This window comes from Lepisosteus platostomus, chromosome 12 (assembly GCF_059453375.1).
Source record: "Lepisosteus platostomus isolate fLepPlt1 chromosome 12, fLepPlt1.hap1, whole genome shotgun sequence".
NCBI classification, from domain to species: domain Eukaryota; kingdom Metazoa; phylum Chordata; class Actinopteri; order Semionotiformes; family Lepisosteidae; genus Lepisosteus; species Lepisosteus platostomus.
The window spans coordinates 44,449,867-44,468,722 of NC_142622.1; the positions used below are offsets into that span (position 1 = coordinate 44,449,867).

General features: G+C 37.8%; 1 protein-coding gene across 7 annotated transcripts in view; it reads right to left on the bottom strand.

Annotated features, from left to right (window-relative positions):
• ulk4 (unc-51 like kinase 4) overlaps nucleotides 1-18,856 on the bottom strand; it is a 113,870-nt gene that overhangs the window by 39,502 nt on the left and 55,512 nt on the right. For all 7 annotated transcript variants that reach the window (XR_015925789.1, XM_088602194.1, XM_088602193.1 and 4 more), the window contains exons 31-32: nucleotides 14,489-14,537; nucleotides 6,499-6,604 (exon numbers count right to left, since the gene is read on the bottom strand). Coding sequence is in view for 6 of the 7 variants with exons in the window: in XM_088602194.1 (XP_088458320.1) it covers nucleotides 6,499-6,604; nucleotides 14,489-14,537 (155 nt within the window). In the remaining variant the exon portion in view is untranslated. The remainder of the gene's footprint in view (nucleotides 1-6,498; nucleotides 6,605-14,488; nucleotides 14,538-18,856) is intronic.

Genomic DNA, 18,856 nt, shown 5'->3' on the forward strand with positions numbered 1-18,856 from the left:
AGTATCAGTAATATTAATTCATAAATTAAAACTAATAATATTATCGTTTTTTTTCTCAAAAGGTCAACAGAAATTGAAGGTAAATCAGGCTTTCTAAGAACATGAGAAAATGATCACAAACCTAATGTCAAGCAAACTGAATGGGTTCAAAGACAAAATAAAATGTTCCTCATATGTGAATTCAGTCGAGTAAAACAAGCTTTTCACAAACCCATCACTCAATGTAGCTGGAGTCACTTGAAAGGCTGTGATTTACGGCTGTTCCCTCTGCCTTTCTTGGCCAGTCTGTACATACATGTCACATACTGCTCTCTCACGAACCGTGTGATGATTACTAAAGGATTCGGGCTATTAAGCACATTGCAGCCAAAAGCCGATAATTTCTACTATTCAAACACATTTCAACATCCATTATTCTTTCTAGGTTTCTGTGACTGGAAAGTCTTAGTGTCAGTTCTTTCAAGTCCTTAAAAAATTAACAGTACAGTATGTGTTCTTCAAGAAAAAAAAATAAAGCATGTTTTAAACACAAAACAATCATTATAAATCCTAAAATTTATTCCAATACAATACACAATATACCAACCAGCACATGGAGGACGTAAATAGCAGCAAGCTAAACTAAACTAGTTTGGCAAAAATATTTCCTGATGAGCAAGACCCAGAGACATTAAGAGAGACGTGTCAAATGTGAAACCAAGCAGATGGCAGAGCAACAGAGAGCTGGAAGAAAACTACCATAATAACAAATGGAAACTTACTAATCTAGAAGTAATGGCAACTATACTGAAGTAGTTCCCAACACTGCACCAAACCCACTGCTCTGTATCACAGCAAATGAGCTCCTACTGCAATTAGCATGTTACATTCAAAATTACATATTATAATTTTATTAATAAGAAAGCTCTACAGTTCGTACCTCTAAGCTTCTGAAATTTTACAACCAATTATGAGTAAAGGTTACCTATATTTTCATGAAAAAGACTATTTAATGTTGTTAGTTATTGTTTATTTACTCTTTATTATAAAATGCACTGAAACTTGACAGAGACCATAAGATACCTCAAGTTGTTCTGCTTCTCACAGCTTGTGATGACTGTGTGAACACTGTTTGCTTTTAGGCGAATGAGCCCACTATTAAGGAGTGGTGTTATTTTTTTCAGCCTGTTTTCTTATCTTTTTGACTATCTTTGGGGGTGCAATTGTATAAAATTCTAAAATTCTCCTCACACACTCTCACTTCTCTCATGGGTTCTATTATATTCAGATTAACTCACACGGCACACGCACATATACACCTCTAAGAGTTTCAGTCACACCTAAAAGAATCAATTAAACAACCCATTTCTTTCACAGTTACCCAAGAGAGACAATACGAACCATAACAGCTGGAGATAGCACGAATTATTGATGGAGTTTTTTAGTGTTGGATTAACAGTTTCCTAGAAGAAAAGATCCAATTCACACATAATCATGCTGACTCTTTCCAAATAGCGCACAAACGGCTGGTGGTAATGAGCGTGACAGAGGAATGCAGGGGGAAGAGAACAAACTGCCACCTTCACATCGGCCCTTCAGCACAATGGAATTTATATCTGACAAAGCAGCGTGGTGAGATTTTACAGACCCACTCATAACCACTGTTAAACCACTGTTTAAACACACCAGGGAAGCCATCCAAGCCCTTAACCAATCAAGGAAACTACAAGCAGTACTATTTAAATGATTTCAATGTATGGAGGAAATGAAAAGTGAATGGCACTTGACAAATTATATGGGCATGCCTGGCTAGCACAAAACTACACTTGTTAAATTAGCTTGTACAAAACAAAGACATTTCCGGGCAGAAAAAAACACACAAAAGCATATTAATAATACATATAGGATATTAAGTCTACATTCTGACCTTTGTTCTTTACATGTGTATAATGAAATGAGTTATAGTGATACTTTAATTTTCTATGCTCATTCCTGTGAACAAAGATATGATCTCTCAAACTAACTAAAAAAAGAAATGAAACGTCTCAAATACAGTGAACCAGTTTTGCTTTTACCTCAAGCACAGACACAAACAGCAAAATATAATACTAAACACATCCCCTAAACATAACACTAACACCTCCTCAAGAAAAAAAAAAAAGCACTTAAAAACTGAAAATAAACTGAAAACCAGATTAAGATTTTGGGAATGCTCTGTTTTCTTTTAAGCAAATGAGATCACAGAAGCAAATACTGGTGTCATTGTTTACCTTGAGTTGGCTCATGGGGGTATATCTGTAATGTATTTGCAAAGATTACAAACTAGCTAATACCAGAGGATCACCTATAGGGAAATATTACCCTATAGAATAGTCAACATGGATTTAGAAAAGGCACGTCTTGCCTAATCAACCAGTTTAGAGTTCTCTGAACAAGCAGAATACACACAAATGAAATGGCTTGATTCAGGGAAATGCATGTGAATAAATTACTGGTTAACAGAAACAGAGTACAGATAATGCTGAAATTGGGGTGACAATTAATGGAGTACTACAAGGATCTGTACTAGGACCATTGCTCTTCCTAATTTACAGTATACGAGTATAGTCATCTAGATTCTGGTATAGTTAGCAAATAAGTCAGGTTTGCATCTGATGAGGATAAGCCAACACTGGAGAGGAAGGAAATAAAATTTAAAAAGTTTTAGATAAAATTCAAAATTCAAGACTAAGCAAATACCTAGTTGATGTCATTGAATGTAAACAAGGGTTTTGGCTGTTCTAGAATCTACCCAGAGAACAGCCAGATGCATTCTGGGACATAAAGGAGTGTCACACTGACAAGCTGAAAGAACTGAGCCTATTCAGTTCTGAACAGGGAAGACAACTACCAAATGGGCTCGACAGGCCCCTTACTCGTAACCTGATCTCACAATAACCTTTCTCTTATTTATGACCTTCCTTATGTTTTAAATTCAAGGTACTGATAAGGACAGTTACCATGAAGGAGATTGAGGTCATTAGCACAGAACTACAGGGATCAGTATTATGACGTTTATGCTTCCCAAATTAACTCACTGTCTTAGATTGATAGAGTTAGCAAATCTGGCGAATTTGCAGATGATACAAAAGTAGCTGAAGTTGCAAATGCTGTTTCAGTAACACAAATGATACAACAGGACATTACTCATATCTGGGAAGACACCTGGCAAATGAAATCTAGTGTGGATAATTTCAAGATACTACGTGTTACATGCAAGTTGCCAGGTGTTTATTAAAGTCAACACAGCACTTCAGGGATACAGATGCTACAGAGGCAAAAAAAGGAGTAACAAGGTTAATTCCTCACCTTAAAGTGATGTTATTCTCAATATGATTAAAAGAAGTGAGTGTTTTTAGCCTGGACGGGGAACATTCACAATTTTGAGAAGTATTAACTAAGCCAATCCAGAGGACATCTTTAAAATCAATACCAATACAAGGAACAGGGGATGCAACCAGAAATGATGTTCAAGAGCATTCAGGTCAGAAAGCAGGTGTCATGGCTAGCCTGGTACAAACTCCTATTTCCCATACCACCGGGCGTCCGCAGGGGAAACTGACCGTGTCAGTAAAAAAGACAAGCACGAAGTAAAACACTGGAGTTTGTAAGTAAAGCCTTTTTACTTTTTTATAAATCATTAGGACAGTCTATAAACAAATGAAATTGTGTTTGTGTCCAATATGGAATGTATACAATTCACTGAAGGCAGTGAGTTACGTCTCCCTGGAAATGTCTTAATATCACAACAGAATTGAATCCTTCAGGAGTGATTGGTATCTACCAGCTTATTGTTTTATCCTCCAGTAAATAAGAAAGAGCTCCTTTCATTCTGTGACAATGCACATATAAATTAGCCTCTTTTTTTAAACTCAGTATAGAGCTAAACTATTCCAAACCCTCCAGGGATCATGTATCACACACAGATGGTGACAGATTGTTTGCATATCTTGTGCACATTTACTTCAGAGGTGAAAATGGCATTCCCCTGTTAGTGTAGCATACGTTTCACATAAAAGAATATTGGGGATATTGGAACCTGTGCAATGGATTTAAACTATGTGTATCTTAACACAAACTCATGGGGCACTCAGTTATATTCCATGAGGCTATTTTAAGACATGCGTTTTCATACAGGCTTGTTAAATGTCAAACCAACAGACATGCCACTGACTAGCCCTGATAGGAACATGTACTGAGAGTGTCTTGATGTTGTAGTAAGTGCAATGGTATGTCTTGGTACACTCAACACTGATAATGTGAATCAGCCAACTGTTACAGAAACTGGAAACCTAACTGTCAACAGACTGCAATGGAATACATTATTTAATAGATTAGTAAACAGATTAAGCTTTGCTAGACAGGTATCCTAAGACAATGTAAAGTAAATCAATAATTGAAGAAGGCAAACAGGAAACCCTGGGTGCTAATTACAAAGTCACCCCCAATGCGCAGATTGCAGGCAAGGACACTGTATGCTCTGTGGCAGACTGTCCATGGCACCTAAGGACATCAACAGCCAGGAGCTGGAGAGCTGCATTAACAAAGTGAAGTGCAGAGATAAAAGAAAGCAAAAGCAGGGACTCACTCAGCCCTGTAGAGCGAAAAATGTCGGAAGACTACCCACATATAAAACTCTCCACGAAACCATGTTGCAACTGAACTCTAGTACATTGTCAGTAAAGGCAGATTATGAAAATTTAAGAGAAGCAACAATACAGTTCTATCTTGTAACACAACCCACAATTACAGGAAACAAAACCTTCATTTAAAGGAGAAGTAACAGCTGAGAAAAGGGTCTTATGTGCTGCAGATAAGAAAAACAAGGCCACAGGACAAAAACCAGCATGAATTATTGGTAATTATTAGCAAATCACATGCTTTTGAGGACAGGGAGGTGTAGTGCATGGTAAAAGCAGCAGATCTACAGCTAGCTACTGCACATAATGCCACACTACAGCCCCCTTCAGCTTGTAGCATTTAAATGCAAGCCATGAACAAAATCAGAAGACACTGACAGCATGCTCTATTCGTGTCAAGACAAAGAAATGAGCAGCTATGCCTGAGCGGACGGTGACCGTGACAAAAGAACCTGTACAGACGTACTTCTGAGTCACACTACATGACTACAGCTGGTCAAGATTCACCAAGTGGTCACTGTCTCCAGTCTATGTTTGAAAGAGAGCTTGTAAAATTACTTTCAGGGATTTTGAATGAAGTTTTTTTTAATTAATCTACTTTCCCAATTTACCAAAAGTAAACCAAAATATATATATATAAGAATTTTCTTATTGCTTTTTATGTGGAGATGTTTCATTATTTAATGAACAAATCTGAATTACAGCACCAGTGTGGGCTTGACACAAGTCTAACGAAGAGAAATTAATTGATGTCTGCTATGTAATGCCATTGTTACAGATTATGGTAGGTGACTATGGATGTGTCTCAAAAAATCCAGAGACAATAGGTAAAACACCTAGCTAGTGTCAGCATTTCCACTTGTTAGAGCTTCAAACCAAGGCATCTTTACTGAGCTGTGCTGGGTGTGAGACACACTGATCAAAAGGATCTTCTGATATACCTTAGTTAATGAAGTTCTGCGTGAATGATCAAGAGTGTCAGACGCGTAGGATAAAAGACAGAGAGGAGAAGAGAACACGATACAAGAGGAACAGAACAAAAAGCATGTGCCAGGCTAGAGGTCCTTGTCCAGACCATCTGAGAAGACCAGGTTTGAGCCAAGTATTTGAACCTCTGTAAGAGAGCTTGCTGTTCTGTGTTTGATTTCCTGAGTGAAGAAACCCTCAGTTAAAAACGGCCTCTTCTGGTTAGTGGGCACATTTTAGAGATAGGTTCCCTTTCATTTTGCAGCATGCAGGTTTCCAGAGAAATTGAACCATGGGTTGTATTCTGCTTAATTCGGAAGGCAGCTTTATCTTAATCTGGCCTTTGCCCACTCTTAATGGGATGCAATACTTACATGTGACAAGCTGACACATTTTTCCAAGTAAACAAATTAAACTCCAAACTTTAAGCCTTTGCTTAAAAGAGGTACAAAACAAGAATGTTTTCACAAAGTAGAAGCAGACATTTTAATTACTGGTGTTGCTAAACCAACAATAAAGACAAAGCGTTTATTTATTATATAAGTAATGGGGATTGACAACAGAATTGACAATGTCAGTGATGAACAGAGGTGTTGAGGTGTAAATGAAATGCTGTACCTTCAAAATATTAAGTCAAAATCGGATACTCTTCATATCTATGACACCAAAATGTCAACACACCCACTAGGCAAATCACAAACAAAGTATGTAATGGGAGCTCTCAGTTTCACAGAGGCTTCTTCCCTTTACCCGGTGGAGACTCACAATAAGATTTTAGGTTTATAATTTGTGCCTGGCAGGTGAGTCAGAGTCACACTATAACTTGATATGAACATATATTAACAAACCAGACAATTAGAATTAGATACAGTACCTTCCTTATACAGCAGATGAACATCTGTTTCTTGATGACCAACCAGGTTATTCAAAAGCGCCACCGCATTCTGCATTGTACCACCAAGTACATTGTCCTGGTGATCCTGTTAAATCAAATAATGGAACAAATTGAAAATCAAAAGGAAAGTAATCAGAACTCCAAAAAAAGTGAAAACTGGAAATCATTCCCACACTATGTATACATAATACATCAATGTAACCATAATAAGAAAAATGTCTGGATTTTTTTTCTTCAAATTTGACATTATAGAGTACTTTGTGGCAAAAAGTCTCAGTTAAATACATCATGGTTCCATGCTGTAACACAATAAAATGTGAAAAAGTCCAAGGGGGTGTAGACTGTCTACAGGCACTGTAAATGACATTATAAGAACATACAAAAGGTTACAAAAGAGAGGAGGGAAATCAGTCTTTTCTGTCCTTGAAGATTGTGAGTACTTGAATCAGGACCTCTTGTAGCCTTCGCTGTGTAAGACAACTTTAACTGTATGATATTTATTTAAGCTTGGCTGGTTTTCTGTGGACTGACTCCAGAGCAGCAATATATTTGTTTTGTAATGTAGTGTTCAAAACTGTACACAATATTCTGAATTGCATCTTACAATTAACAAACACATCTTACAATTGTGTTTGATTTTTTTATTGACAGCATCTGGACTAACAACATAAAACGCAAGCAAAAAATACAAGTACAGATAGCTAAGAACCTATTTAACATCCAATGAATGCTGTGATTTTAAAGAGGAATAACATGCTGATTCCTGAATTTACGGTAACCTCTGATTTACAAAATTCCACAAGGGATCAATAATTCAGCATTTTCTCTTCCCGAGCCACAGGGACTCAAGCTATTGTTCAAAGACCAAGAGATACCAATAATTGAAACAGCAGGACAGCTTCTCTTGAAACTCATTATACCAGGATATAACGTGGCTCACAGCACAAAATTACTCTCTGTATTCTCATGAAAATAATACACAAGATAATAAAGACACCAACTACTATCTTTTGTGTTTTCACTCTTAAATACTTTAGTTCAGTATTGTTAAGACAACCATTCCGTAATACAGGAAGTAGATTGTGTCTAACAGCTGGACCCACGCTTCCCAGAGAAGTACACAGACACTCATACACACACCCACGCACACCCCCATCACCAGCTTTCTAATTAGATTATTGTACTATCTACACAACAAGGAGACATCTGTGGAATAATCCCATTTTAGCTTTGCACAACAAACAGACATGGATTTTGACCTTTGATTTGGTTGCTATGTATTCCACAAACACAGCTTTTATTTCAAGGAATCAGAAACCACAGCAGAAGTAGCAACAATCAATAAGTACCACTAGCTTAAGCATTTTAGGCTAAGACTTCACAAATGTTTTATGAACCCTGCAAAAACGATTTGTTTATAATGCACTAGTACACGTTTTTCATTTTTATTTTGATCTATAAGAACGTAAAGGCTTGAATGCCAAAAGCAATGAAGATGTTATTTGTACTATACAGCACTCCATTAACACTTCTGACGTCATTAGCCACATGTTTATTGCTAGCTTGTTAAAAGAATATGTGAACATTATGCCATAGATAATAATAGCAGGCACTAAAAAGTATGCAAGCACTATATGTGGTATTCACAATCTCTTAAAATATGGTGGATAAAAAGCTCAACCACTTTCACATTGGAAAAAATAATATTTTGTGCATGCAGATCACACATTTCAGCACCAGTTAAAAAGTTCAGTTCTAGGTCTTCAAAGAAAACCAAAAGGTAGTTAACACATTAAACATTATTGAATTTATAATAACAGAATTAAGTTCTTCTTTCAGTCTTAAAATTTTATGACACCCTTCCTACCCTCACAATTTTGCATTTAAAACTGTATGAGAACAATCAGGGCTTTAATAGCATCACAATTTATTTCCCCCCAACATTTCACGTCACAAAAAAACACAAATAAGTTACTAAACCTAAATTATTACCATATTATTATTTTCTTGAAATAAAGCAGATAAAGCAGAATGATTTCTTAATATCTGTATTACAGCATGAACACATGGAAATATTCATGAAGCTCCACTGAGTGCTGACATACTGCACTAAAATTTGACCTACTGCAGTAAAGCTTCTATAGCACACAACAACACTCAAGCTCTCAGGCACAGCAGTGTGCGAAAGGGAGTCGTCCTGCAAGGACGATACCATGATCTGGACAGCAACCACCTCAAAGAAGCACAGCAGTGTCAGCAAGGAATTTATTTATGGCACATTAGCATTGTTTTTTTTTTCTAAGGGATGTCTGTCTGGAACCTTCCTGTTCATTATATCTTCATTTCAGAGTAACGCATTGACAGACCTGAGACAAACCATCAACATGAAGACAGAGTGCTCAGGATTTTAGGGCTCGATGTGTGTTGTAGTGTTTAAACATTAGACACCAATTTCTTACTGCTGAAATCTTCATGGCAAGCAGGAAGTGGGTTAACAGCGCATTAGTAGATAAACAGCTACAGTGCACAGGTTTAGTCCGTTTTACTTCGGTGACGTGCACAAACATGCCTTCATAATTCTGGTGTCAAATGTCTTCGTAGTTGAGGCATTTAAAATCTTTTAGAAAATGGCTGATTAATAGGCTTCTGAATCTAACAAGGAAAATATAAATTGTAAGAAAAAAATAATTAATATAAATTGTGCTCAAATATTGACAGAAAACCACAGCTATAGCTAAAAACAATTAAACTTTATAAACATGCTGAATTACTATCTGAAAGAAGACACAGGAAATGAATGAGCTCTTACTATGCCTAATAAAATTAACAAGACGCAAGCTTTCAATGTCCTTTCATCCCATTGTGTCTAAAAAACACAAAATTAAATGAGTATTGTATTAAAGAAGACAGTAAAATTATTTTAATGATGTTAGTTGGGCCTTTTAGAGAAGCTTTCTTCCTTCTGTTTGCAATTGCAGTCCACATCTGTGTCACCTGAAGCTACTGTAAGGACAGTTTCTTTATATTACTGTACATGAAGAAATGTTGTCTATCGCAGCCAAGATAATTAAGACATAATTAAAATCTCAGCCTGCTGCAGTTTAACCGCTGTGGTGGAGATGGCAGTCACCCAGACAGCATCTTTACTGTCCACACTAATGAGGGAAACAGCAGGCCTACTCCCTGAATCACTCTCTGGAGGACTTGTGCATATAGTACAAACAAGTGCAGTGGACGCTATTAAAGCCTTTCTTTCTCCATCCTACCTTTTACACATTCTCTCCTTTTTCTCCCATTTCCACTGTTTTTTAAAGACAGAATTCTTATCCAGGCCTCTGGTGTTTTCAGACCTTATTGTTATCGATCACAAAGCTCCTCTGCTTGCTTTTAGCTACAGTACATGCTCTTAAACACCCCTCCCCTCTCCCCAGACAACAGCAATAAGGGAGCCTTACACAGTGGGCTTGGATTAGCCTGCAGACTGTCACATGGTGCTGAATTCAACATGGGTCGCAGCAGAGCAAAATGAAGAAACAGGGAAAATAGGAAAAAACTGCCAACCAGAGCAATTAAACAGAACCGTGAACTACATGTACATTTATTATTCATAAATCTTTGGTAGATTTAACAGTTACTTAAAAATCAGATATATAATGCGATACAGCTTGTTATATTCACTCTTTTTTTTGTATTGTGCATCCTTTTCTACGTTCATGAATTCAAAAATTAAGTTTCTTAATTTTTACACAAAAATGAAGACTGACATCATAAATGTAAAATTTCAAGATAAACTTATAGATCTGAAAGAGTAAAAAAGCCACCATTAACGAGCTGGTGCTCCCCCCAGGGTGTGAGCAGTCTGGACTATGTATTGCAGCCTCTTTCACCTGCACGCTCACGTAGGGCTAGCGAGGTGATCTGGTGGACCGTTCCAGTGAAGCACGCTCACATCTGTAAGCAGCTGCTCCCTTTAATTTCTGAATTTTTGAGCCACCTCAGACAGGAACTGTGCCTCCAAGCCATTGCGTAAGTGGTCATGATGGGATCAGAGTTCAACTCAGAACCAGTCATTCTGTCTCCGGGTCCAACAAACTTTCAGCCTCTAGTACCACTGGTCCCATGTATAGTATAGAAGACCCCAAGTATGGTGGAACTTTGCAAAGGAGTATGGAGGAGCTCACCCAGCTACAGCTCACATGCCCAACAGCTGTAAAACACACTGCGGCTCGAGTATAGGAAGCCCACGCTGTCCTGAGCCAGCAAAAGAGTGTCTATAATGTACTGGGATCAGTGCTAGTCAGCACCAAGACAGGTTAACAACTAGTCTGTCTTATACAACTCTTCTGTCTGCTCTTTATAGCAGGGCAATGTATGGCTCTTTATAGCAGGGCGTGTTCAACCGTCGAGGAGAAGAGAGCCCAGGTGGAAGACTAGCAGCTCCACTGTCTGGTTAAGGTCCGAAAAGCGAGATGAGTTTCAGAAGGAAGGCCGGGTTCAGACATCACGAGAACCTGGAGCCATAACCAGCAAATCAGATACTACAAAGCAATAAGTGCTGAGAGCTCACCTACAAACTTCACAGACACAATGGCCATCAAGAACCCAACCCAACGACAACTTGGCCCTGTGAAATCGAGGACCTTGTGGACGTGGAGCTCAGAGGCACAGATGTTGCGTCAGCCTGACGTTAGGTAGACCCGACCCGCTGGGACACATCAGGTGGCCTGTAGCCATGTGTGTAGCCACTGATACTATGATGAGCTGTTAACACCAAGATATTGGCTAGGATTTGTAGGAACCTTTCTGCCACCAGACTGGCAGTCTGGAAAGCTCAGTGATCTTGCCTATCATTATTCCTTTACTTAAAGAGCCTTTTCTTCTGCTCATAGAGGACTTTAGTTTAGGACAGCTAGTGAGTTGAAAAGGCAATAATACAGTCCTATGGAACAGATGTAATCAAGCAATAACAGCAACACCAGCTCAGCTCCTGACGTTGTGTTTTAAAACGAAGAGAAAGAGCTCGGAATCGGAAAGGGGCAAGCGCCCATGACCAAGTGTGGGGAACAGACTCTAACAAGCTCCGAGGAGAAAAGTAAATATGTCCTACCTGCAACTGCATGAAAGTGAAAGGAGCTGATGTGTAGGAAGAAATGGCTCATTATCTCCTCCAGCCTTGGGGTGTTCAGAGTATGACACAATACATGCTCTGCCACTTCCCACAGACAGGGCTTGGCAGCTCCAATATACAGATCCGCCCACTTGCACCGTGGAAGGGCGATATTCCATGTGTGGTGGCGAGCGACTTTTCAAAATCAAAGGTAAGTGTGGCTTTTCTTCCAGTTAACCAGATGCAAAATGAAGTTTTCAGACATTACAGGGATTTTTGGCAACATAATTTAGCACAATTGCACTGCTGCTTCAACTACTACTTTTATTAAATGTTGCATTATGCAAAATAACAATTCACCATAAAATATTTAGAGCCAAATGATCAGAAAACAAAAAATGTGTTTCTTCTTTATTCTCTTCATTTGGATCTTCTTAATGGGTTTATAGTGATATAACAAAATTTCTTCCGCTGTTTCATGCATTACAGAGCAACTGTACAATTCTGCATTCACTTCACAAAATGCAAGTGATGCAGGGCTGTGCTTTGCTGCAGTGTACAAAGCATGTTGTTAATGACAAGCTGCACTTTCAAAATGCTTTAGAGTAGAAGGAACAGCTAGCTTGGGGATGTATGCTCCATTACTTTTTATTCACAAAACCCTCTGCCTGCTGAAACCATTCCAAAACATTAATTTTATTAGGAAAACAAGCCACTGATTTGTATACCACTTCGATATTACACTTTTACTAGTCTGATGAGACACAGGTGCAATACTGACCGAGTAGTCTATCGAGTGTGGTTTCATTTATTGTGACTAAATGCTTCCTGTGCTGTGAATAGCATTCAGGCGGATGCTTGAGGATGCCTATAATGTAACATATACTGCCACCCGGGAGAAATATTTGTAGTCATAAGACCATTTACCAGAGCATGAGCAACACAAATCTGTCCACTGGGACCAGAAGGAGACTTACGGTAAGGAGTCTGTGTTAGTGAATTAGCTGTTAAAAATGACCAACACACCTTCTGAAAGATGCTTGGCCCAGCTTTTTAAAAAACGCCCTTTTTTCCCACTGGACCACATTACAGAGCTACACGTCTCGGAGCCTCTGCCAGATGCCTTTCTAGAATCAAAGTGGATCATTTGGTCTAAGGAAAAAATACATTGTATCTTCTATATGACAATCTTCCACGTCAGCACATTTGTTATGCTAATTAAACTCTGCTTAGCTAGATTTTTAAAAATGATTTTAAAGTCTAATTCAGGTTTTAAAAGTGCATAACTTGGTAAAATAAGTATGCAAGAGAAAAAGATCCACTTTTATTAATATTACAACTATAAACACTGACCTTTTCTGTTTATTATTCGAGGAAGACACCTATGACAGCTGATACTGTTCTCTCATAAGGGGAATGTCCTCTAGTAATTGACATCTTCCATATAGCAATCTCGGTTTACTGGATTCACCCCAACTATGTAAATAAGTACTGGAGAACTGATATAACATAATGTGGTTTTTATAACGCAGTGTTGGAATTCAACACAACAGAGTGACTGAAATTGGGACCTGGCCTTGCAGTCAACACAATTAGTTTTATTGTGACCAGCAGTTTTTAAAGGAAAGTGTCTTCAAACTAAGGAATTATCCAACAGACTACAGTTTGTTTACAATTTAATCTGAAGAGTTATCTGCAAGGTTCATTTCAATTTTTTAACGTTTATGAAAACAAGACAGGAAACAGAAAACATGGAAACAGATCAAAGTTATCTGTATACATATAGTACATTTATTTAACTCTGGCTGTCTCTGGAGATTGAACAGAAAGAAGCCTTGTGATGTAATGAGTGATGTAATTAAATTTCAGTAGTCATTTCTACTTTTTTCTCTGTTATATAAATTATTAATCAACTGAGCAATTCATAAGAAGAATGACAACAATACGTCCACAGAGAAACTGCACTGTTTATTGCAGAGTATAATACTCTTATATTATAAGGTACACTTATTTTGGAAACTGATCAGTGGAAATTGATTTGGATTTGGTGACTGTATGATTAGAACATGTCTCTAATATTATACAATAAAGATGGTACAGCATTTTATTAAAAAGCTGCTTGTTTTACGGCTCTGATGACAGGTCTGATCTGTGTTATTCTGTGCAGTACAGAGTAGCTCAAAATCCATGTTTATTTTTACATCCATATTAACTGCAAGTGCAATGAGATACCACATTCATCTGCTTGTTAGAAGATTCCTATTGGACTGCAGGCAGGAGGATTTTTTCAGGTTTTTCAATGTGATGCTGACTGCAGCTTGCACTACACTGTACAGTATGAGCCACTGCAGTTCAGCTCAATTAACCCTGAGCTCCCACTTTCTTCTCTGTCACTCAATAACATATTTAGCCTAATGAGCCTACCTCTGTTTTTTTCATTTGCATAAAGTAAAAAAAAAAGCAAATAAGAATGCAATGCAAAGATTGTGTTCTTATGCATGACAAGATGAAAAATTATACTGAACCAAATCCAGTACAAAGCAGAGCTTGACTTATGCCTCAATAGTAGAAAAGTTTTCTACACATTGCGTAGAACATACATTTTCATGACAGATGATCAAATTGGAATGAACCTAACATACTGCTAATACAGTTTTTCATCACTACATGGCTCTACACATTTCAAACCTAAGGCACTTTCATCAGGTGTGGATTCACAGCAGTGTGTGCTCAGCAAACCATTTTTCCTTGTGATTGCTTATTCCAAGCATGGAGCAAAAGCAGAACAGTAATGAATTTAAATTAATACATTTTGTTGGAAAAAAAAAACAGGAATGAAATTCAATTTTAAAATGCACTCACCAAAATGACTTGAAAGATGACAGGTAAGAGACTGCTTTCTTCAATGAGCCTGTAACCAAAACAAAACATTAATATTCTATTAAGAGCAAGTGAATATTCAATCTTCATAAAGTCACCAATACTACATCTGTATACATTCTTCAGTGTAAAGAATGTAACATGAATATATGCAGTGCCAAGATCAGTGATCTGAAAAACGACCTTTGACTAATTCTCTCAAGAAAATGAGCTTTACAACAGCCAAGCAAGAAGGAGTAATGTACCAGTTTATTGAAAATGACTTGCTCTCACAAATTGATTAAGGTTTTTGATTCACAAGCAATTACTGAATGTATGTAAAGGTGGTTGGTATAGAAATAAAAAACTGTAATTGAGCAGCTTTAGAGAATTAAATTAGTTAGAGGTCACAGATAAAAAAGAAACATAAGGTTGCCATTTAATAATGATTTATCACATGGCAATGTAATTTGTATCGTTATACCTGATTGAATCTCTAGTGAAAAGTATATAAATAACAATTCAATATTTAGCTTTATACTACAGCAATGTTTTTGTGCAGATACAGATGAACACAACTCCTTTGTATTCATCAGTAATCCTTTGGACATGGAAGAAAATTGATTTCAAAACAATTTAATTCAAAAACAGAATACCGTTAACATCAGAATGCAATAAACCTACTGCATTTTGTCACAGTGCATACAGAAATACTATTTTGATCCTTTTTCATTATTTCCGTCCTTCTTTTGCAATAGATGTAACTTAAAGGTCTGCGGATGATTAAAAGACATTTTTCACAGAACTATTAATTATTCTAGTTAATTCTGAAATGATTTGACAACAAGGTAAAGAGTTTTAAGCAGCACCACAGCCTGTCCTTTGCTCACTGTCCGTGAATATGTATCCATGGACGAGTCAAACTGTCATGACACAGTAAATAAACCCAGGCAAAGCTGCCGACGAGAGTCGGGCACTTTTTCACCGTGCTGCGTCAGGGCGGGAGAAGGACTGTGTGCAATTCTCCCATCCGAAACGCAGCAACAGTGGAACAGCGAGATGACAGGGAAGAGAAGAGGGAGGGGAGAAGGAAGCAAAAGAAAATGAAACGATAACCTGATTCCTGGTACTGAGCATCCCTGAGCATCAGTCTAAAAACATGAACTATTCCAAACCCTGTTAAGTTTTGAATTACAACCATTACAGTGGTTAATGACAACCACAAAGGATAAAGTAGGCTTTTACATATATTTTACTTAAAAAGGTTTCACTGCACACTTTCTTTGGACATGTACGGGTTAGTGTCACTATACAGTAGGTGTTGACAGCAAGTACAGTCTCTTATCTCCCTTTGTGACTCCACTGTTGGAAACCTGACCAAGAAAAAATCTATAACATCGATCTAAAATTATATTGAGGGAAACAGCTCCCACATTTTACAGAGCAAGGGTCATGTTAAAGAATAGAGTGTAACAGCCCCCAAATGCCTAAGACCAATATAAATATTATTTTTCTATACAAGTAATCAAACTAGTATTTAACGTAAACAACTGACACATCAAGTAGCTCAAATGAATCACTTTCCCGAGACACTAAATCCCAGAAAATTCTGGGCTCATGCATTGTTCAATAGAATCTTCTGGTGTCAGGATGCACTAAAAATAAATACCACATTCACATTTAATTCATAACGCAGTTAATAAGAAGGCAATTAATTCTGCCCTGTGTTGCACTTTGTAGGAAGTGGCATTTGTGTTGCGAAAAGTCATTCCAAAGGTGCTAGAACATCAAATACAACACACTGTTGTTGGATTTCCCATCTGATAAAATTAAAAACTAATCAAGTTTGACTTTCATTCCCTTTGTGCACATTTGGAGGCTGAAAGCTAGATGACATTTAGTTAAATTTCTATAAAGTCCTCCAAAGGAACAATATTTCATGAAATGCCATTTTTCCCATCACTTAATTTATTTTATTTCCCCAGATAGTCAGATCCCCCCCCCCCAAATAACCCCAGTGATGCTTTGTAACTTCTGTACTCTCCAAAATAATGATTCAGAGCCATCAATCTTGAAAATAATTTCACCCGTGACTGCTGAAAGTTTTTTAGACTAATTCTTCTGCAAAGGCTGAAAATATCAAACACACCAATAAAGTATGCAATGGCAAAATTAGTAAATAATGAAAACACAAACCACAGCACATTAAAACACAAGATACAGAAATGAGAAGAGTTTTCATCCCAAAGTGGTTTACACGTACAATTCATTCACCACTGAAGCACAGCACCAACGTGAGAGATATTATAGCTACAGTGTCATTATTAGTGATGCACCAGCAGCCCTGCTGCTTCTCTAACTTTAGAGAGGCCAGATGGTTCAAGATTAGAGCAGAATCTGGTCAAGACACCCCTACTCTTTTGAAAATCGTCAAGGCATCTTTAATGACCACGTAGTCAGTCTAACATGTCAACTGAAGGGAGGCCCCTTCCACCGATGTGTCTCACGGGTCACTGTACCGGCACGTAGGTTTTGGGAAATTCTTGTCCAGAGTGAAGAGTGACACCTCCACAATGACTAAGCAACCTTGCTTTTGTAGCTTTTGAGCAATAATGATGCTGAAAAGGAAGACCCAAAGTATAGGCATGCCCTCTTTTTTCACCAGTAATTTTCACTTATATAATCAAAAACTCCCATCAACAGATGTGAGCTTCACTGAGCTAGCACAGGGCATGATATTTTATTAAACCTCCCACCCAGTCGAAGTACAGACAGTAATGAGCTGCTGTTTTAGGATGGGGACCTGCAGGCAGAGTGGCAATGACAGGTTTGCAGGAGAGGAAAGAAGTCATCAGGACATGATCTGCATTAGCAGAGGAAAGGGAGGACGTGCTCAGAGATGCCTCACGGGGGACCGCTGTCTAGCACTCAGCCACACAACGACACCACTTAAATAGAGGCTCTGGAAAGACACAAGAGAGACATGGCCCTCCTCCTTCCATCTTGCACTTTTATGTGGGGCAGCATCAGGCACACTATAAACTGGAATGAAAATAGCATGCCGAACAACGAAAAAAATTAAATAAAAAGGTCTCTGAAAGACTACAGATAATCAGCCATATCATCTTCACTTAACACAAGCTGTGCCCGAAATGCCTTCAAATGCTTCACAGCCACTGAACAAATGGGCCACTGGAGTCATTTACACCAGTACTAAAACACATGTACACACAAATCAACTGAATGCATTTCGCCCTTTCTTTTTGCAAAGTCCATAACTTTCAGGTTTGACAGGCACTCCTCCACAACCCTATCATTACTGTCAGAATAGTTTCAAAAACAGATCTGTCAATTCACAGGCAGTTTCGTGCTGAATCAGATGGAAAGCAAAATGTGAGACAGGAGTAAGATGAATCTGGCAAACAGTCAGGAGTAGTCAACCTTCATCATCCCCCAGACAGCAAGGTAAATGACATGTCGAGGTGCTCTAAATTCTAATTGACAGCACAAATACCAACGTCCATTTTAATAACAGGGTAAAAGATGTCTTTGTGTAATAAAAAGGTACTGAAGGTATTAAAAATGACTCATTTTGGATGAGTGCTATGTACTCAACATGGCCAATAAAAAAAAGAAATTTTAACATAGACTTTGTACAACTGGTAACTTATTTTCAGGGTCTCCTCTATGTCATGTATTACCACTATACTGTATTACTAAAATACATCTTGGTTAATGGTTTAACAAGTAATATATGTCTAATACACGCCTATTAGTGAAACAAAGCTGCTAATAACATACCATATTTTATAATAACCACACCATAGCATTTGTCACTGAGATGATGTCTACTTAAACTATGAAATAAGTCTTCTTTAGCATCAGGAAGACCTCTAAACTGACTTCAGAAAACATATGTTTAGACTAGCAATATGAAAATTAGATTACAAACATATTCAGCAAAGTATTGCCTTCCAATGTTATTTTGGATGATAATGCCTGTCCAAAAGAATAAGTTGCAGACAGCACAGAATCCACACGTTTCATACAATGGGCCAATGTAGCTAGAGAGCTCAGACAAAGTCCCTTTTAACCAATTTTCAGGAGAACTCTATCATTTCAAACTCTTATGCGAAACCAAGCTCTTGTGTAAAAATCTAAACTGAACGTTTCTCGTTTTAAATTGTAATTAATCGACTATAGCATGCAGCTGCAAACTCAGTTGAATGCTTCATTGACTTACACTAGCTCTTTCAGACATAAGAAACACAACAAATGGTGCGGTTTAAACAGTTTGGTGCAGCAATCAGTGCCACAGAAGGCATGCTAGTTGTACACCTAGGCTTTCACAGGACAGCTGCTGTAAGCTAG